Consider the following 13,511-nt stretch of genomic DNA (forward strand, 5'->3'; position numbering starts at 1 on the left):
CCCATTGCACGCAGTGCCCGTCCCCCCATTGCATGCACTGCTCCGTCCCCCCATTGCACGCAGTGCCCGTCCCCCCATTGCATGCACTGCTCCGTCCCCCCATTGCATGCACTGCTCCGTCCCCCCATTGCATGCAGTGCCCGTCCCCCCATTGCATGCACTGCTCCGTCCCCCCATTGCATGCAGTGCCCATCCCCCCATTGCATGCACTGCTCCGTCCCCCCATTGCACGCACTGCTCCGTCCCCCCATTGCACGCAGTGCCCATCCCCCCATTGCATGCACTGCTCCGTCCCCCCATTGCATGCACTGCTCCGTCCCCTTGCCCCCACGCTCTATGCCCTGCCCCGCGACTACCTCGGGGCTGCCCCAGGCCCTCAGGTGTTGGCCAGCGCCGTGGCCGTCCCGTCCCGGGGGTCCCTGGGCAGCCCCCCGCCCCCCGGGCTTTGCTCTCACCGACTGCAGCAGGGTGTCGGCCTGGTTCAGCTGCTCCTCGCACACCCCCGACTCCATCTGCAGCTTGCTGACGATACGCTGCAGCCGCTCCAGCCTGCGCGGGCAGGGAGGGGAGCACGGTGAACAACTGCGCCCTGCCCCCCCGTGGGCAGCCCAGCCCCCCATCCAGCCCCCAGCCCCCGCTGTGGGCAGCCCAGCCCCCCATCCAGCCCCCCGCACCTGCTGTGGGCACCCCAGCCCCTGCCCAGCCCCCCGCCCCTGCTATGGGCACCCCAGCCCCCGCTGTGTGCACCCCAGCTCCCCGCCCAGCCCCCCGCCCCCGCTGTGGGCACCTCAGCCCCCCATCCAGCCCCCAGCCCCCTGCCCAGCCCCCCGCCCCTGCTGTGGGCACCCCAGCCCCCTGCCCAGCCCCCCTGCCCCTGCTGTGGGGTCCCCAGCCCCCCGCCCAGCCCCCCGCCCCTGCTGTGGGCACCCCAGCCCCCTGCCCAGCCCCCCGCCCCTTCTGTGGGCACTCCAGCCCCCTGCCCAGCTCCGCGCCCCTCCTGTGGGGACCCCAGCCCCCGCCTTCCTCTGCCTCACCCCAACCCAGCCCCACCCATGCGCACCCCAGTCCTGGTGGCCAGGGCAACCCCAGGCCCCCAGGACGCCACCCCTGCTCTGCCACGTGCCTGTGGGAAAGGCAGAGCCCCCCCCCGTCCCTGCTGGAGCCGGCGAGCTCAGGGCGAGCCGGGAGCCCCAGCGGCACTGCCAGGGGCCAGCCCGCTCGGCTCTGTTTGCTCGGCGGGCAGGCGGGGCTGGGCTTCCTGAGGGAGGCACCCGGCGGGCGGTGACTCACCAGCCGTATGGTTCCCATTACGGGCTGCGAGGCCAGGGCGGGAACACCCCGGCCCGGAGCCTCTGCCAGCAGGAGCCTGGCCTGGAGAGTGTCCTGGGCCGGCCAGCCCCCCCAACACCCCCGCACCTCAGCCCCCCGACCCCCCTCAGCCAGCCCTTCTCCCCTGCCCACGGCCCCTCCACTGCCAGCAGCCCCTCCCCACTCCCCAGCTCCCGCCCCGCCCCAGATCTCCCCCCTGGCTCCCCAGCCCAGCCCCCCCCCGATCTCCCTCCCAGCCCAGCCCCACATTCCCTCCCAGCCCCCTCGGCTCCCCCCCGGCCCCTTCCCCCATGAGCACTGACCTCTCAAACTCAGCCCGCAGCAGCTTCTCGCGCTCCAGGATGGCGACATGCAGCTTGCCCCACTCCTTCTCCACGTCCAGCGGGTGGTAGCCGGGGGACACTTGCAGCTGCCCGGCCTGCACCGTGCCCTGCGCCAGCGAGAGGGAGTGTTACACGGACGAGGAGGGCCCCCCTGAGGCAGGTCGGGGGGCCAGCTCCTGATACACACAGAAATGGGGCCTTTGCAGCCACGGGGCCATGGGATGGGGGGGCACGTGAGGACCAACCCGCACCCAGCCTGAGGGGTCCATGGGGCAGCGCAGGAGAGGGGGGCACAAACACTGGTTGGCTCCACTCGGGAGGGCTTTGCTCTGGGCACCCCCAGGGTCTGCAGGGGCTGGGGCTAGGTCCCAGGCTGGTGCCGGGCCGGTGGGGAGCTGGGGATGCCCAGCTGCCGGCCCCACACCGCGTGACACAGTCACAGGACAGCTCCCCTGGTCACATGCCCGGTTACAGCCGGGCGCAGCCCCCTCGTGCTCAGGGATGAGGGGCTTGGCACAGCCCCCGGGGAGGGGACGGGAGGGGAGGGGCTCGGCACAGCCTCCGGGGAGGGGACGGGAGGGGAGGGGCTCGGCACAGCCCCCAGGGAGGGGACGGGAGGGGAGGGGCTCGGCACAGCCCCCGGGGAGGGGACAGGAGGGGAGGGGCACAGCCCTGTCGGCTGTATGTAGGACTCGGGGTGGCTCTCTGCCAGGGGGTCCCTGGGGCGTCACCCCGCTCACCTCCAACGACTGGTAAATGACCTTGGAGCGGTTCTTGTCGGCCTCCTTGGCCGGGAGCTCGGTTTCCTTGAACTTCAGGAACTGGCGCCACAGGAGCTGGGGGGAAGCTGAGGTGAGGGCATGGGGGAGGCAGGGCAGGCCCCGGGGTAGGGGAGGGGCCCCGTGCGACCCGCCTGTGACCAGCTGCCCGGGGGCTCTGTGCCAGGCGCAGGGTCACCATCAGTAGGGCCCATGCCTGGCCAGCCTCTCCCTAGCCCAGCACGCAGGGCTTGTCCTCACTAGCCCCCGCCCCCCCCAAGGAGACGACATCCCCACTCCGGGCTGGGCAAAGGCCCCCCAGCCAGGGGTTGGGGCCCGGAGCTGAGCCAGGCCTGGGGACCGGGCCCCACCCCACAGTGCGGGCCGGGCGGGCGGGTTCTTCTTGGCCGCTGTTGACTCACGAGGGGCTGGCATGGAAGGAATGAGTCAGACGCCCTCCCCCTGCCTGGGGAGCCCCTTGATTCCCCCGCCCGCTGCGCTGCCCCACTCCTCCCTCCCTCCCGCCCGCCTGGGGTGAGGAGCTGAGCCCTGCCAGGCCCCCCCGACTCAGCCTGGCCCTCACAGGGCTAGCTGCCCCCTACGCTGGGCTCAGACCCCCCAAGGGAGGGCAGCTGCCAGCGCAGAGTCGGGCTGGGCATCCCAGGAGCCAGATGCCAGGTCCCCTGCGGCCCCAGGGAACCACAGACTCTGCTCCCCCTCGCTGCCATCGGGACGCACCCACTCCCTAGGGAGCTCTGTGGGCCCCTCCTTCTGGGGGCGTCCAGGCGGCTCCTGCGTGGGGGTGGGGCCCGGGCACCTGGGCACACTGCCCAGCCAGATCCCTCCTGGGCACCACCGGCAGAGCTCCCCCACCCAGCACTGGGGCCTTTCATCCCCTGCCAGCAGCAGCCGCGTCGGGACAGGACGAGAGGGGAGCCAGGAGACAGAACACGTGGCTCGGAGACCACGGCCCCCCCGCCAGCTCAGGCTCTGAGCACACCCCCAGCCCACCCCAGGAGCCCACTCAGTGCGCAGTCCCCCGCCCGGATCGCACGCCCCCACCGGGAGGGGCACTCCCGCAGGGCAAGGCACGGGCTCCCTCTCCATGCCCGGGCGGCGGAGGCGGGCGGCAGCTGAAGAGGCCATGTGGGCTGCTCCTGCCCCAGCGAGAAGGGGCACCGAAGGAACCAGGGGGCCCCAAAGGGCACCTGTAGCTGGGGAGATGGGGCTGTGCAGCCCGGGGACGAGAGGTCCCCAGAGCCCCATCCCCGGGAATCACCCCCGCGTGGCCCAGACAGCCAGGCCCCTCACCTCGATCTCCTCATAGCTGGCTGGCACCTTGCGCTCCTCGAAGAGGATGGTGTGATTGCGAATCCACTGCAGCAGAGCCGTCACCACCTCGCGGTACTCCTGCCACCGCAGCTGCTGCTCCTAGGGGACAGGCGAGAGCATGGCCCCGGGTCCCCGCAGCTGCCGGGCTGGCCGGCCTCCCCTCCCCAGCCCCCAGGAGTTGAGAGAGCACAGAAACGGATGGGTGGGATTTGGGGCCGAGCTCCTTGGCGGGCAGAAACCGCTGGTCTCCCTGGACCATCTTGGCTGGAGTCACCCCTGGATGGGAACCTCAGTGACTGGCCAACCACCCCCATCACCGGAATTTTCAGTACTGTTTTTATAACCCCATGTGTTCCTCAGTTTCCCCTACATGCTGCACTGTTACCCAGTGTGGGAGCAGGGGACAGGACTGTTTGCTTTCAGGGCATGGCTAAGGGACATGGCTATGAATGTCGACCAGCTGACCCCATATCAATGGAGAACCCAAGAAGACAATGGCAAAGCCAATCACCGGGACATTGACATCTGGCACCCAAGGTGCGGGGTGGGGTGGGGTGGGGGGGGTAGGGAGGGGTTTCCCCACCTCTGCAGGGAGGCTGAGCAAAGACCCCCCAGCTCGAGAACAAAGGACTGTGAGGAGTGAGGTGAGGGGGTAGGTGTTGGCTGCTGGAAGAAGCCTGGGCTCACCTGGGAACTGCCCAAGGAGGTCAGACGGACAGACAGACAGAGCTGGAACAAAGGGGCTCTTACAGCTGGGCTCTGGGCTCCGGGCTGACCCCACCGGTCGGGGCTTTAACCCGCGTTTCCCTGGGCCACCCTGAGCACATCCCGTGCTGTGAGCAGCTAGCTAACGACCCGGCTGTGACCGCGCGGAGAGTGTCCCTGCGAACGCTGGGCGAGGGGCACTAGCCCCTGCTGCGTGGCCGGGTCTCCCCAGGGGTCTGGCCCAGCTGGACTCGCTGGGCAGAGCTGAGGGTGTGGGGCAGGAGGGCTGGAGCCCCCGGGGTTCAGCTGAGGAGGCCAAGAGGCCGCGTGGCTGCCCATGAGCCGGGAGAGAGGCCCTGGGGGTCTGGCCCACTGAGGGGTTCCTCTCAGCCCGTTCCCAAGCCGGGGCCTAGGACTGATCCCGGGGCTCCGTGACAGAGGGGACCCCCCCACCCCTCTGCAGGGAAGCGCGGCTGAGCGGGAGACCAAAGGCCAGAGGCGTCAGGCCAGGGGAGGGAGGGGGAGCCCTCTGCTTAGCCTGCTTCTCTGGCGCCGGCCCACAGCCTCAGGCCCCCTCCTCTTCCCGGGCGTCTGCAGATTGCCAGGGCTCCCACGGCCTGTGGCTCATCGGGCCCCGCTGCAGGGAGCGTGGAGAGAGGGACTGCCGGCGTCTCATGGCCTGTCCCTGTGGCACAGCGCGGCTCCCGGGCCCCTCAGGCCAGCCCCAGAGACGCAGCGGCCCCGAAGTCCCGTGGCCTCCATAGCCTCATACTCACATTGGCCTTGATGCCGACCGACACCTCGGGCACACGGGGCATGACATCGTACAGCGACGAGACATAGGTGATGATGGACTTCTCGTCCGGCTGGGGCACGTCCACATCTGGGGGGAGGGCAGAGCGTGAGCAGCTGTGGGGGAGCCCCAGCCCAGGGGTCTCCACCTGCAGGGGGCTGCCCCCTGTGCTCATGGGATGCACCCGTTCACCACCAGGCCGAGCGGCTGCTGCACCCAAGGGTTCCCTGCAGGGAGCAGAGCCACTGGGTGGCTGCCCCAGGCCAGGAAGGGGCTGTGTGCTGGCACAGGGACCCTTCCCCACCTCGTACCTTCAGGGTCCAGCAGGCGCGTCACCCCCAGGTCCCGCTCGGCCACGGTGAAGGCCTGGTCCAGGTTCTCCAGGTTGGTCTGGCGATACACCTTGTTCATGTCGATGAGCATGGGCCTGCGTCAGAGACGGAGCGTGTGAGGGGCCGGGCATCCCCAGAGCTGTAAACCCCAGGCCCAGCTTGGAGCCTGCTCTGGGGCCCCACTGACAGCTCGGCCCCACCCCCTATGCCATGCCCGGCCTGCAGCAGCTGGGACGCCTGGGGGCACCGTCTCGTGGAGCTGCGGGCTGGGCCAGGTCTGTGCCCCCCAAAGAGCACATCACCAGTGTCCTCCACTGCAGGGGCTAGGAGAACCCCTCGCGGGCGGGGCGAGCCGCAGCACCGGGAGCCCTCGCGGGCGGGGCGAGCCGCGGCACCGGGAGCCCTCGCGGGCGGGGCGAGCCGCGGCACCGGGAGCCCTCGCGGGCGGGGCGAGCCGCGGCACCGGGAGCCCTCGCGGGCGGGGCGAGCCGCGGCACCGGGAGCCCTCGCGGGCGGGGCGAGCCGCGGCACCGGGAGCCCTCGCGGGCCGGGCGAGCCGCGGCACCGGGAGCCCTCGCGGGCCGGGCGAGCCGCGGCACCGGGAGCCCTCGCGGGCCGGGCGAGCCGCGGCACCGGGAGCCCTCGCGGGCCGGGCGAGCCGCGGCACCGGGACCCCTCGCGGGCCGGGCGAGCCGCGGCACCGGGACCCCTCGCGGGCGGGGCGAGCCGCGGCACCGGAAGCCCTCGCGGGCGGGGCGAGCCGCGGCACCGGAAGCCCTCGCGGGCCGGGCGAGCCGCGGCACCGGGACCCCTTGCGGGCGGGGCGAGCCGCGGCACCGGGACCCCTCGCGGGCGGGGCGAGCCGCGGCACCGGGACCCCTCGCGGGCGGGGCGAGCCGCGGCACCGGGACCCCTCGCGGGCGGGGCGAGCCGTGGCACCGGGACCCCTCGCGGGCGGGGCGAGCCGCGGCACCGGGAGCCCTCGCGGGCCGGGCGAGCCGCGGCACCGGGAGCCCTCGCGGGCCGGGCGACCGCAGCAATTAACCCTTGCACAGTTGGAAACACGAGACGCTGACTCATACCACGGGCCCTTCTCTCCCCCCCGCCCCCCGGCAGCATGTCGGCTGTGGGGTCAGGAGAGCTCTGACCAGCCCCACAGCTCAGCACAGCAGCTCCCCCCAATCCAACGCTGTCCCCGCCCGGCAGTCAGGCTGGCTCCTGCCAGCTCCCCGTCCCGTCCCAGGCAGGGCATCTCAGTACCACACCGTGGGTCATTCCCCCCAGCCCTGCCGCTGGCGCCGCGCCCCTCACAGCAACGGGGCAGCTCCCCCGGCTCGGGGGCTTGGGCAGCCTGCCGAGCCCCACGCCTGCAGCAGGAGCCACGGCCCGGCGGGGAGCGGGAACCGACCTTCCCGAGGCCTCGCCTGGGGAAGCCAGGTAACGCCGCCCCGAGATGGCAAATCTGCTCCGGCTCTGCAGAGCCGACTCCCCCCGCACCCCGCCGCTGTGCCAGATGCCTGGGGGCCCTGTTCCGGTGGGGGCCACCCAGGTTTCTGTCCCCCCCCACTCCGCTCAGCAGCTGTAAACGCGGGTACTTTTAACTGCATGCTGCACCCCAGGGGGGATGAGTTGAGGCAGAACAAGCTCCGCCCGTCCCCCCCACAAGATCAGCCGCAGCCCCCCAGCCAGTGCAGCCTGGGGGGAGAGGGCAGCTGCGGCCAGTCAAGGCTTTGCCCTGGCTCCCCTAGCCCACCCGCTGCACCGGTGCCTACAGTTCCTGAAGCCGCAGGGTGGAGTGCAGGGAGTACAGCGAGCTGCTGACATTGGGGGTCTCCAGCGCAGCGGGGTCGGCGATCTCCTCGCACAGCATCACCACCTGCTCCTCCGCCCCCGCCCGGGACCCCGCTGAGCCGCCTGGCCCCTGCCGGTGCAGCTTCTTCTTCACCCGCTGGCGCGAGCTCCTCTCCATGCTGGGGCCCGAGCCTTCCTCTGCTCACTGCGCTGGGGAGCTGGGACCCCTGGCCGAGCCACCCGCCCTGGCGCCGGGGAGCCGGGACCCCTGGCCGAGCCGCCCGCCCTGGTGCCGCGATGCCGGGGAGCCACCCTCTCCCTGCAGAGTGGCGGCTGTTCTGTGCTGCCAGCCCCGCGCTCTCCCCCTGCCTCTCCCGGGGCGGGGCGGCTCCTGCACGTACTTGTTACACTTACAGAGGAAAGCGGGAGCTGACGTAGCCTCCAGCAGGCCCCCGCCCCCCACTCCCAGCCGAGGGCAGCGCTGTGTGCCGGGGACGGGCAGCGCGGCCCTGGCGGTCCAGGCAGGCGAGGCCCACGGGGCTTGGAGGGGGTCCACCTGCCCAGCCCGGCTCTCAGTGACGCTGGCACGACAAGCTGAGGGGCTGGAACTTGTCTGGAGATTTTGCATTTTACGCAGGCCCAGCTGTGGGGGCTCCACAGAGCCAACAGCCGCCTCTCCATGGGGAGGCAAGTGAGATGGGCCCGATCCCGCTGAGACGGGCCCATTGTGATCTGCCTGCACGCGCTGCCCCTACTCTGCTTGGAGAGCCCCCCTCCTGGGAGCCCCGCATGGGGACTGCAGGGTGGCAAGGGGCCGAGATGGCTCGGGGACCCGGGCAGCAGCTGCTGTGCGTCAGCTAAGTCACTCGCCCGGGGAGCCCAGGTGGCTAGGAGAGGGGCTAGCTGGGGGGGCTGTACCAGCCCCCAGGAGTCTGGGAAGAGAAAACAGTTCCCGGGTCCGGGGCTGGCGCAGGGCGCGGCCCGGCTCCACCTCTCTGAACTATCCAGCTGGCTGTCCCGACGTGCTCCCGCAGAACTCGCTGCCTGGAGCGACAGGCGCCTGCCAGAGCCGAGTGGGGCAGGGCAGGGCAGGGCAGCCTTGCCACCCTGTCCCGCAGTCTTTGCCAGAGCGGGGATGCAGCCCCCAGGCCCAGATCACACAGAGCAGTCGCTGCCCCCCAACCCTCCAGTGCAGCGGCCACCCCAGCACCCCTGGGCTCGCAGAGCTGCGTGTGGGGCAGCCCCTCGTGGCTGTGCACTGACCACTGGGCACGCACTTACCAGCCAGCGAGGGTGAGCCCCTGCTCCCCCCGGCTCCCACCCCCAGTGCAGGCCGCGCCCAGCCCCCGCCCATCTCTCACTTGTGATGGTGGATGATGGCGTTGAAGAGACGCCCGTCCCGCCAGCTGGTGGTGAAGTTGTCGCAGCGCAGGCCCTGGTAGCCCTCCACCATGCGCTGCGACCACAGCAGCAGCTTCTCCTTGGCCGTCATGTCCTCGGACTGCCCGCTCACCTGGATGTCCGAGATCTGGAAGGGACGGGTATGTGTCAGCCAGCCACCCTGGCCCTGTGGAGCCCCTGCCCAGCGCTCCGCTGGGGGCCTCCTCCACCCCCTGGCCCAGCGACACCCTGGGACAAAGCGGGAATGTTCTTGATGTTTTCTCTGAATACTGTGTGTGCCTCAGTTTCCCCTCTGTGTTATTCAAGTCTCTTGGTGGTGGGATAAGGGGGTGTGACCGTTCCAGAGACCCGGAGAGGGCAGGCGCGACTGCGACTGGCTGCAGAGAACAGTGGACACCCTGTAGCCTGGCAACTGACGGCCGGTCCCCATCCAGCGGGAGGTGTTGGTGCAGAGCAGGTGACCTGCTGGCCTGGGAAAGAAACAAAGGAGGGAGGAGGGGCAATGGGCGTGAGGGAGGCCAGGCAGTTGGAAGGGGTCGTCTCCTGGAGCGGGAGACCGGGGCACCAGCCGCTGGATCCCCCCAAGATGGACTTTGCTGTTCCCGATTCCTGTGCTAACACGCTCTGTTCTACGCTGTGTTCCTGCCGACTAATAAACCTTCGGTTACACGCGGGCTGAGTCGCTGCTCTCTGCGGCGTTGGGGGGCAGGCCCTTTGGGGGTGTGCAAGGCTTCCCCAGGGGCGAACAGGGGGCTGAACGTGCCAAAGCACCGAAGCCGAACAGGCTCCTGGCCCGGGCGTGAGGGTGCCCTGCGGGAGTCACGCTGCACCAGAGTCCTGCCTGGCTTCACTCGGGGCGGCTCCCGAGCAGCCTGGGACTCCGTGACACCCCACCCCAGGGCGCAGCTGTCTCCGGTGGCGAGGCTCCAGGCAGCCTCCTTCCTGTTTCACTGGGGACCGCAGCCTGCGGGGGGCGGTTAGGGGCTGCCGGTCGCCGGCGCTCACCGCAAGCGCCCACGCTGGGCACAAACCCCCAACCCCAGCGGAAATGGCGCCTGAATCACCGCCCGGCTCTGCACGCCTCCCCCGCCGCAGGGGGCTCGCTGGCCCCCAGCCAGGGACACATCCTGCGGCACACGCTCCCCGCTCCCCCCCCCCGACAGAGGCTGCAGGCTGGGCCACGAGAGTGGGCAGGACGGAAGCACCTGCGCCGCCAGCTGCCTGGCATCTCTCCACTCCCGGTGCTCTCCGGCAGGTCCCGATGCCCTGGGCACTCCATGAGCAGCCAGCCCCCGCTGCACTGCTGCAGCAGGGATACTGCCCAGACCCCAGCCTGCTCCCGCTCTCCTGCTCCGGGCAGGGAAAGGAGCCCACGGGCAGCCTCCGGGAACACCAGGACTCCTGGATCCAGAGCCCTTTGGTTGGGCTCTGCAAGCTGAGCTGCCCCTCCTCCCCAGTGCAGCCTGTGGGGAAGGGGGACCCTGCCCCACCCCGTTCCCACCCCTGGGGCTGCGCTCTACGGGGACTATGAGCCGAGGAGCTGCAGAGCCTGGCCAGGAAGCCACGCCCAGCTCCAGGCCAGGCAGGGCACGAGGCGGGCAGCACAGGGGTGCCCAGCAGGAGCCAGCCCCAAGGAGCAGCGTGGTGACAGGTGTGCAGCCGCAGGGGGGACCCGCGTGCAATGGAGCAGGGGCGGCCGGGCAGCCGGGCCAGGAAGCCCGTGGCTGGGGCCAGCTCCGCCGGTTCCTGCCGTTCCCAGGTGGTCGGTGAGAAGTGGGCAGCTCCAGCTTCACCAGGGCTCCGCCGGCCCCCGGTTCAGCACCCGCAAGGCCAGGAAACGACTGTGGCTAGCTCGCGGGGAGCAGGCACGGATGCCAGCCAGGGCCCGTGTGTCTGAGTCACCCCGGCGGCCAGGCTCCGCCCTGGGGCTAAGCCGCGCTTCGGCAGCCTGGCACAGGGAGCGGGTGACTCAGCCTCCAAAAGGCTGCCCCTGCGGCTGCCACGTTCCCGCCCAGGCGGCCGGCGTCTCCCCTCCCCCGCCGCGCCGGGGCTGGCAGAGCCCAGCATCCCGCGCAGAGGCCAAGGGCCACGCCCCAGCGGGAGGCTCCCCCGGCAGGGAGCGGCTGAGGCCAGGCCAGGGGGAGGGAGAAGCAAGGAGCCCCCAGGTCTCACCCCACTCCAAAGCAGCTCCCCGCTCAGCCCTGCCCCACGCCCTCCCGGCCCAACCCCCGGGAGAAGGGAGCAGGTCCCCGCCCTACCCAGTGCCCGGCCCCACAGGAGCCAGTGAAAGAGAGCGAGAGCGAGCGCTCTAGCCCTGGCCTTTCCCAGCAGAGGGCGCTGGGGGGGGGCAAGGGTGCGGCGGGGGCGGGCAGGTGGAGCCAGGCTCACCTGGAAGTGGAGGATGATGGTCCAGATGAGGCCCAGCGTGAGCTTGGGGTTGCCGTCGGCGATGTCATCGTTGCGGATGTTCACCAGCTTCACCTGCCGACACCAGAGCCGCGGTTACGTCATGGGGCCCAATGGGCTCCTCAGGCTGCAGGCCTGGGGCCTGCCCCTCCCCCAGCGAGACCCCCCCCATCACAGCAGGGGCAGAGCCTGCCCCTCCCCCGGCCTCCAGCGAGACCCCCCCCATCTCAGCAGGGGTGGAACATGCCCCTCCCCTGCTCCCCGGCCCCGGCCTGCCCCCCCTGCAGCTCACCTGCCGGTGTTTCAGGTAATCCAGGGCAATCTGCACATTCTGCAGCTTATGGAAGCGCATTCTCCCCTTCTCGCGGGGCTGCAAAGACAGAAGGAACAGGAGGGTGAGTGGCCAAGCCGGGGCACCAGGGCCCCCCTAGTGCCCTGAGCACACCTCCCTCCACGCAGGGCAGGGCCAGCAGCCTTGGTGCAGGTCAGGTCCCCACTGCCAAACTGCGGAGCCAGGGCTCCGGGGACAAGTGAGAGCAAGAGGAACCCAACAGCTGGTGCCCCCAGTCAGTAGGTGCCAGGATCCCTCCCTCCATGGGTGTAGCTCATGGCGGGGCAGGAGCTGAGTGGTCCCCCCTGGCCAGGCCTAGCTGCCCTAACTGGCTCCTCTCCCAGGTGCCCATTCCATTGCCCCATGCCCCAGCAGGCCAGGGGCTGCGCAGTTGTGACGAAGTGGGACTGTTCTTAATGTTTCCTCTGAATAGTGTGGGGGTGCCTCAGTTTCCCCTAGGCAGTTCTTAAGTCTCTAGGGGGTGGGGTAAGGGTGTATGATCATTGCAGAGCCCTAGAGGGCAGGTGTGTGCAGGGGTCTGGACACAGAGAATGGCCGACAGCCTGTTTCCTGGCAACTGATGGCCTGGCCCTTCCCCCCTGCAAGGTGACAGCTAAAGGGTTGGAGAACAAAGGAATCCGGTGACCTCCTGGCCCGGGAAAGGAACAAAGCCCAGAGGAGGAGGGGCTGGAGGGAGTTTCAGTTTGGGGCTGGCTGGAGACATGGAATGAAGGGCAGACGTGGTTATCTGGCTCACTGCCCCCCAAAATGGACCCAGCTGAGGGATCCCGTTCTCTGCACCTACAAGCTCTGTTTTAGACCATGTTCCTGTCGTCTAATAAACCTCTGTTTTCCTGGCTGGCTGAGAGTCATGTCTGACTGCGGAGTTGGGGGGCAGGACCCTCTGGCTTCCCCAGGACCCCGCCTGGGCGGACTGGCTGTGGGAAGCGCACGGAGGGGCAGAGGAGGCTGAAGGCTCCGAGGTCAGACCCAGGAAGGGGGAAGCTGTGCGAGCTGTGTGTCCTGCAGACAGGCTGCTCCCAGAAAGGCGACTGCCCCAGAGTCCTGCCTGGCTTCGTGGGGAGCAGTTCCAGAGCATCGCCCGGGGACGCCGGGACAGCAGTCATCCCGAGGGGCTGCAGCAGGAGCAGGCTCAGCCGTTGGGGGTGACAGAGCTCCCCAGGGACTGACGGACAGCGTCAATGGGGCAGCCCCTTTCCCTGCACTACCCCCCAGCCCGAGGGCCCTGCCCTACAGCTGCTGGGCCTCAGGAGCCCATTGCTAGAGGGGAAGCCGGGACGCTGCTCTCCGGGGGCAGAGAAGAATTGCACCCAGGGCATCCCCTACTGCCTCCAGGTCTCCCCTGCCCCGGGCCCCGAGGCTGCAGGGTGCCATGGCCGAGGTGCTCAGGACAGGACCAGGGCTCACGGCGCAAGCAGGGTTAGCACAGGGCTTACAAACCATGCGGACAGAGGCCAGGGGCTGGAGAGGAAGGGCTGCTGGCCTCGGCACCTCTGGAGGGTGGGAACCAGGCTGGCGCTCAGGGCCGGGGTCCCACCAGGCCATAGAGCCAGCTGCCCGCAGCTCAGCCCGCCTGGTCACTGCCTCTCCAGGTCCCTTGGCAGCAGCGCTCCCCACGCTGCAGAGCCCGAGGGCAGTGCCCAGGAGAGAGGGCACATCCCAGCCGGACTGCCGGGCAGGGACCCCCCTTTGCTAGCTGGAACAGGAGGCTCCCGGCAGCGGGCCGGAGCTGTGGGGCGCGGAGCCTGAAGGAAGGGGCAGCGCAGGGGGTGTGGGGCTGGGCCCGGAAATCCTCAGCCACTAGTTGTTCCCACGGGAGGCTGGAAGGAAATGTGCCGAACGAAACAATAGCAAGGAAAGTGCTGAGCACGGCTGGGCTGCGGCTCCGAGCTTCCTCCAGGGCACCTGGATACAGCCGGTCAGCCCTGCCCCACGGCCAGCACCCACCAGCCCCAGGGCAGGCCAGGGCCCGGCTCTGCCTTCCTGCGC

The 13,511-nt window shown here is 70.2% G+C and overlaps 1 protein-coding gene across 23 annotated transcripts in view; it reads right to left on the reverse strand.

The window, feature by feature from the left end:
- The window catches only part of PLEC (plectin), a 180,879-nt gene that overhangs the window by 39,274 nt on the left and 128,094 nt on the right, over positions 1–13,511 (reverse strand). For all 23 annotated transcript variants that reach the window (XM_037891746.1, XM_037891743.1, XM_037891741.1 and 20 more), the window contains 9 exons: positions 11,463–11,540; positions 11,153–11,245; positions 8,725–8,891; positions 5,552–5,667; positions 5,224–5,330; positions 3,722–3,841; positions 2,393–2,488; positions 1,632–1,759; positions 456–549 (listed from right to left, as the gene is read on the reverse strand). In XM_037891746.1, the coding sequence (XP_037747674.1) occupies positions 456–549; positions 1,632–1,759; positions 2,393–2,488; positions 3,722–3,841; positions 5,224–5,330; positions 5,552–5,667; positions 8,725–8,891; positions 11,153–11,245; positions 11,463–11,540 (999 nt within the window). The remainder of the gene's footprint in view (positions 1–455; positions 550–1,631; positions 1,760–2,392; positions 2,489–3,721; positions 3,842–5,223; positions 5,331–5,551; positions 5,668–8,724; positions 8,892–11,152; positions 11,246–11,462; positions 11,541–13,511) is intronic.

Source organism: Chelonia mydas, chromosome 2 (genome assembly GCF_015237465.2).
Source record: "Chelonia mydas isolate rCheMyd1 chromosome 2, rCheMyd1.pri.v2, whole genome shotgun sequence".
NCBI lineage: Eukaryota > Metazoa > Chordata > Testudines > Cheloniidae > Chelonia > Chelonia mydas.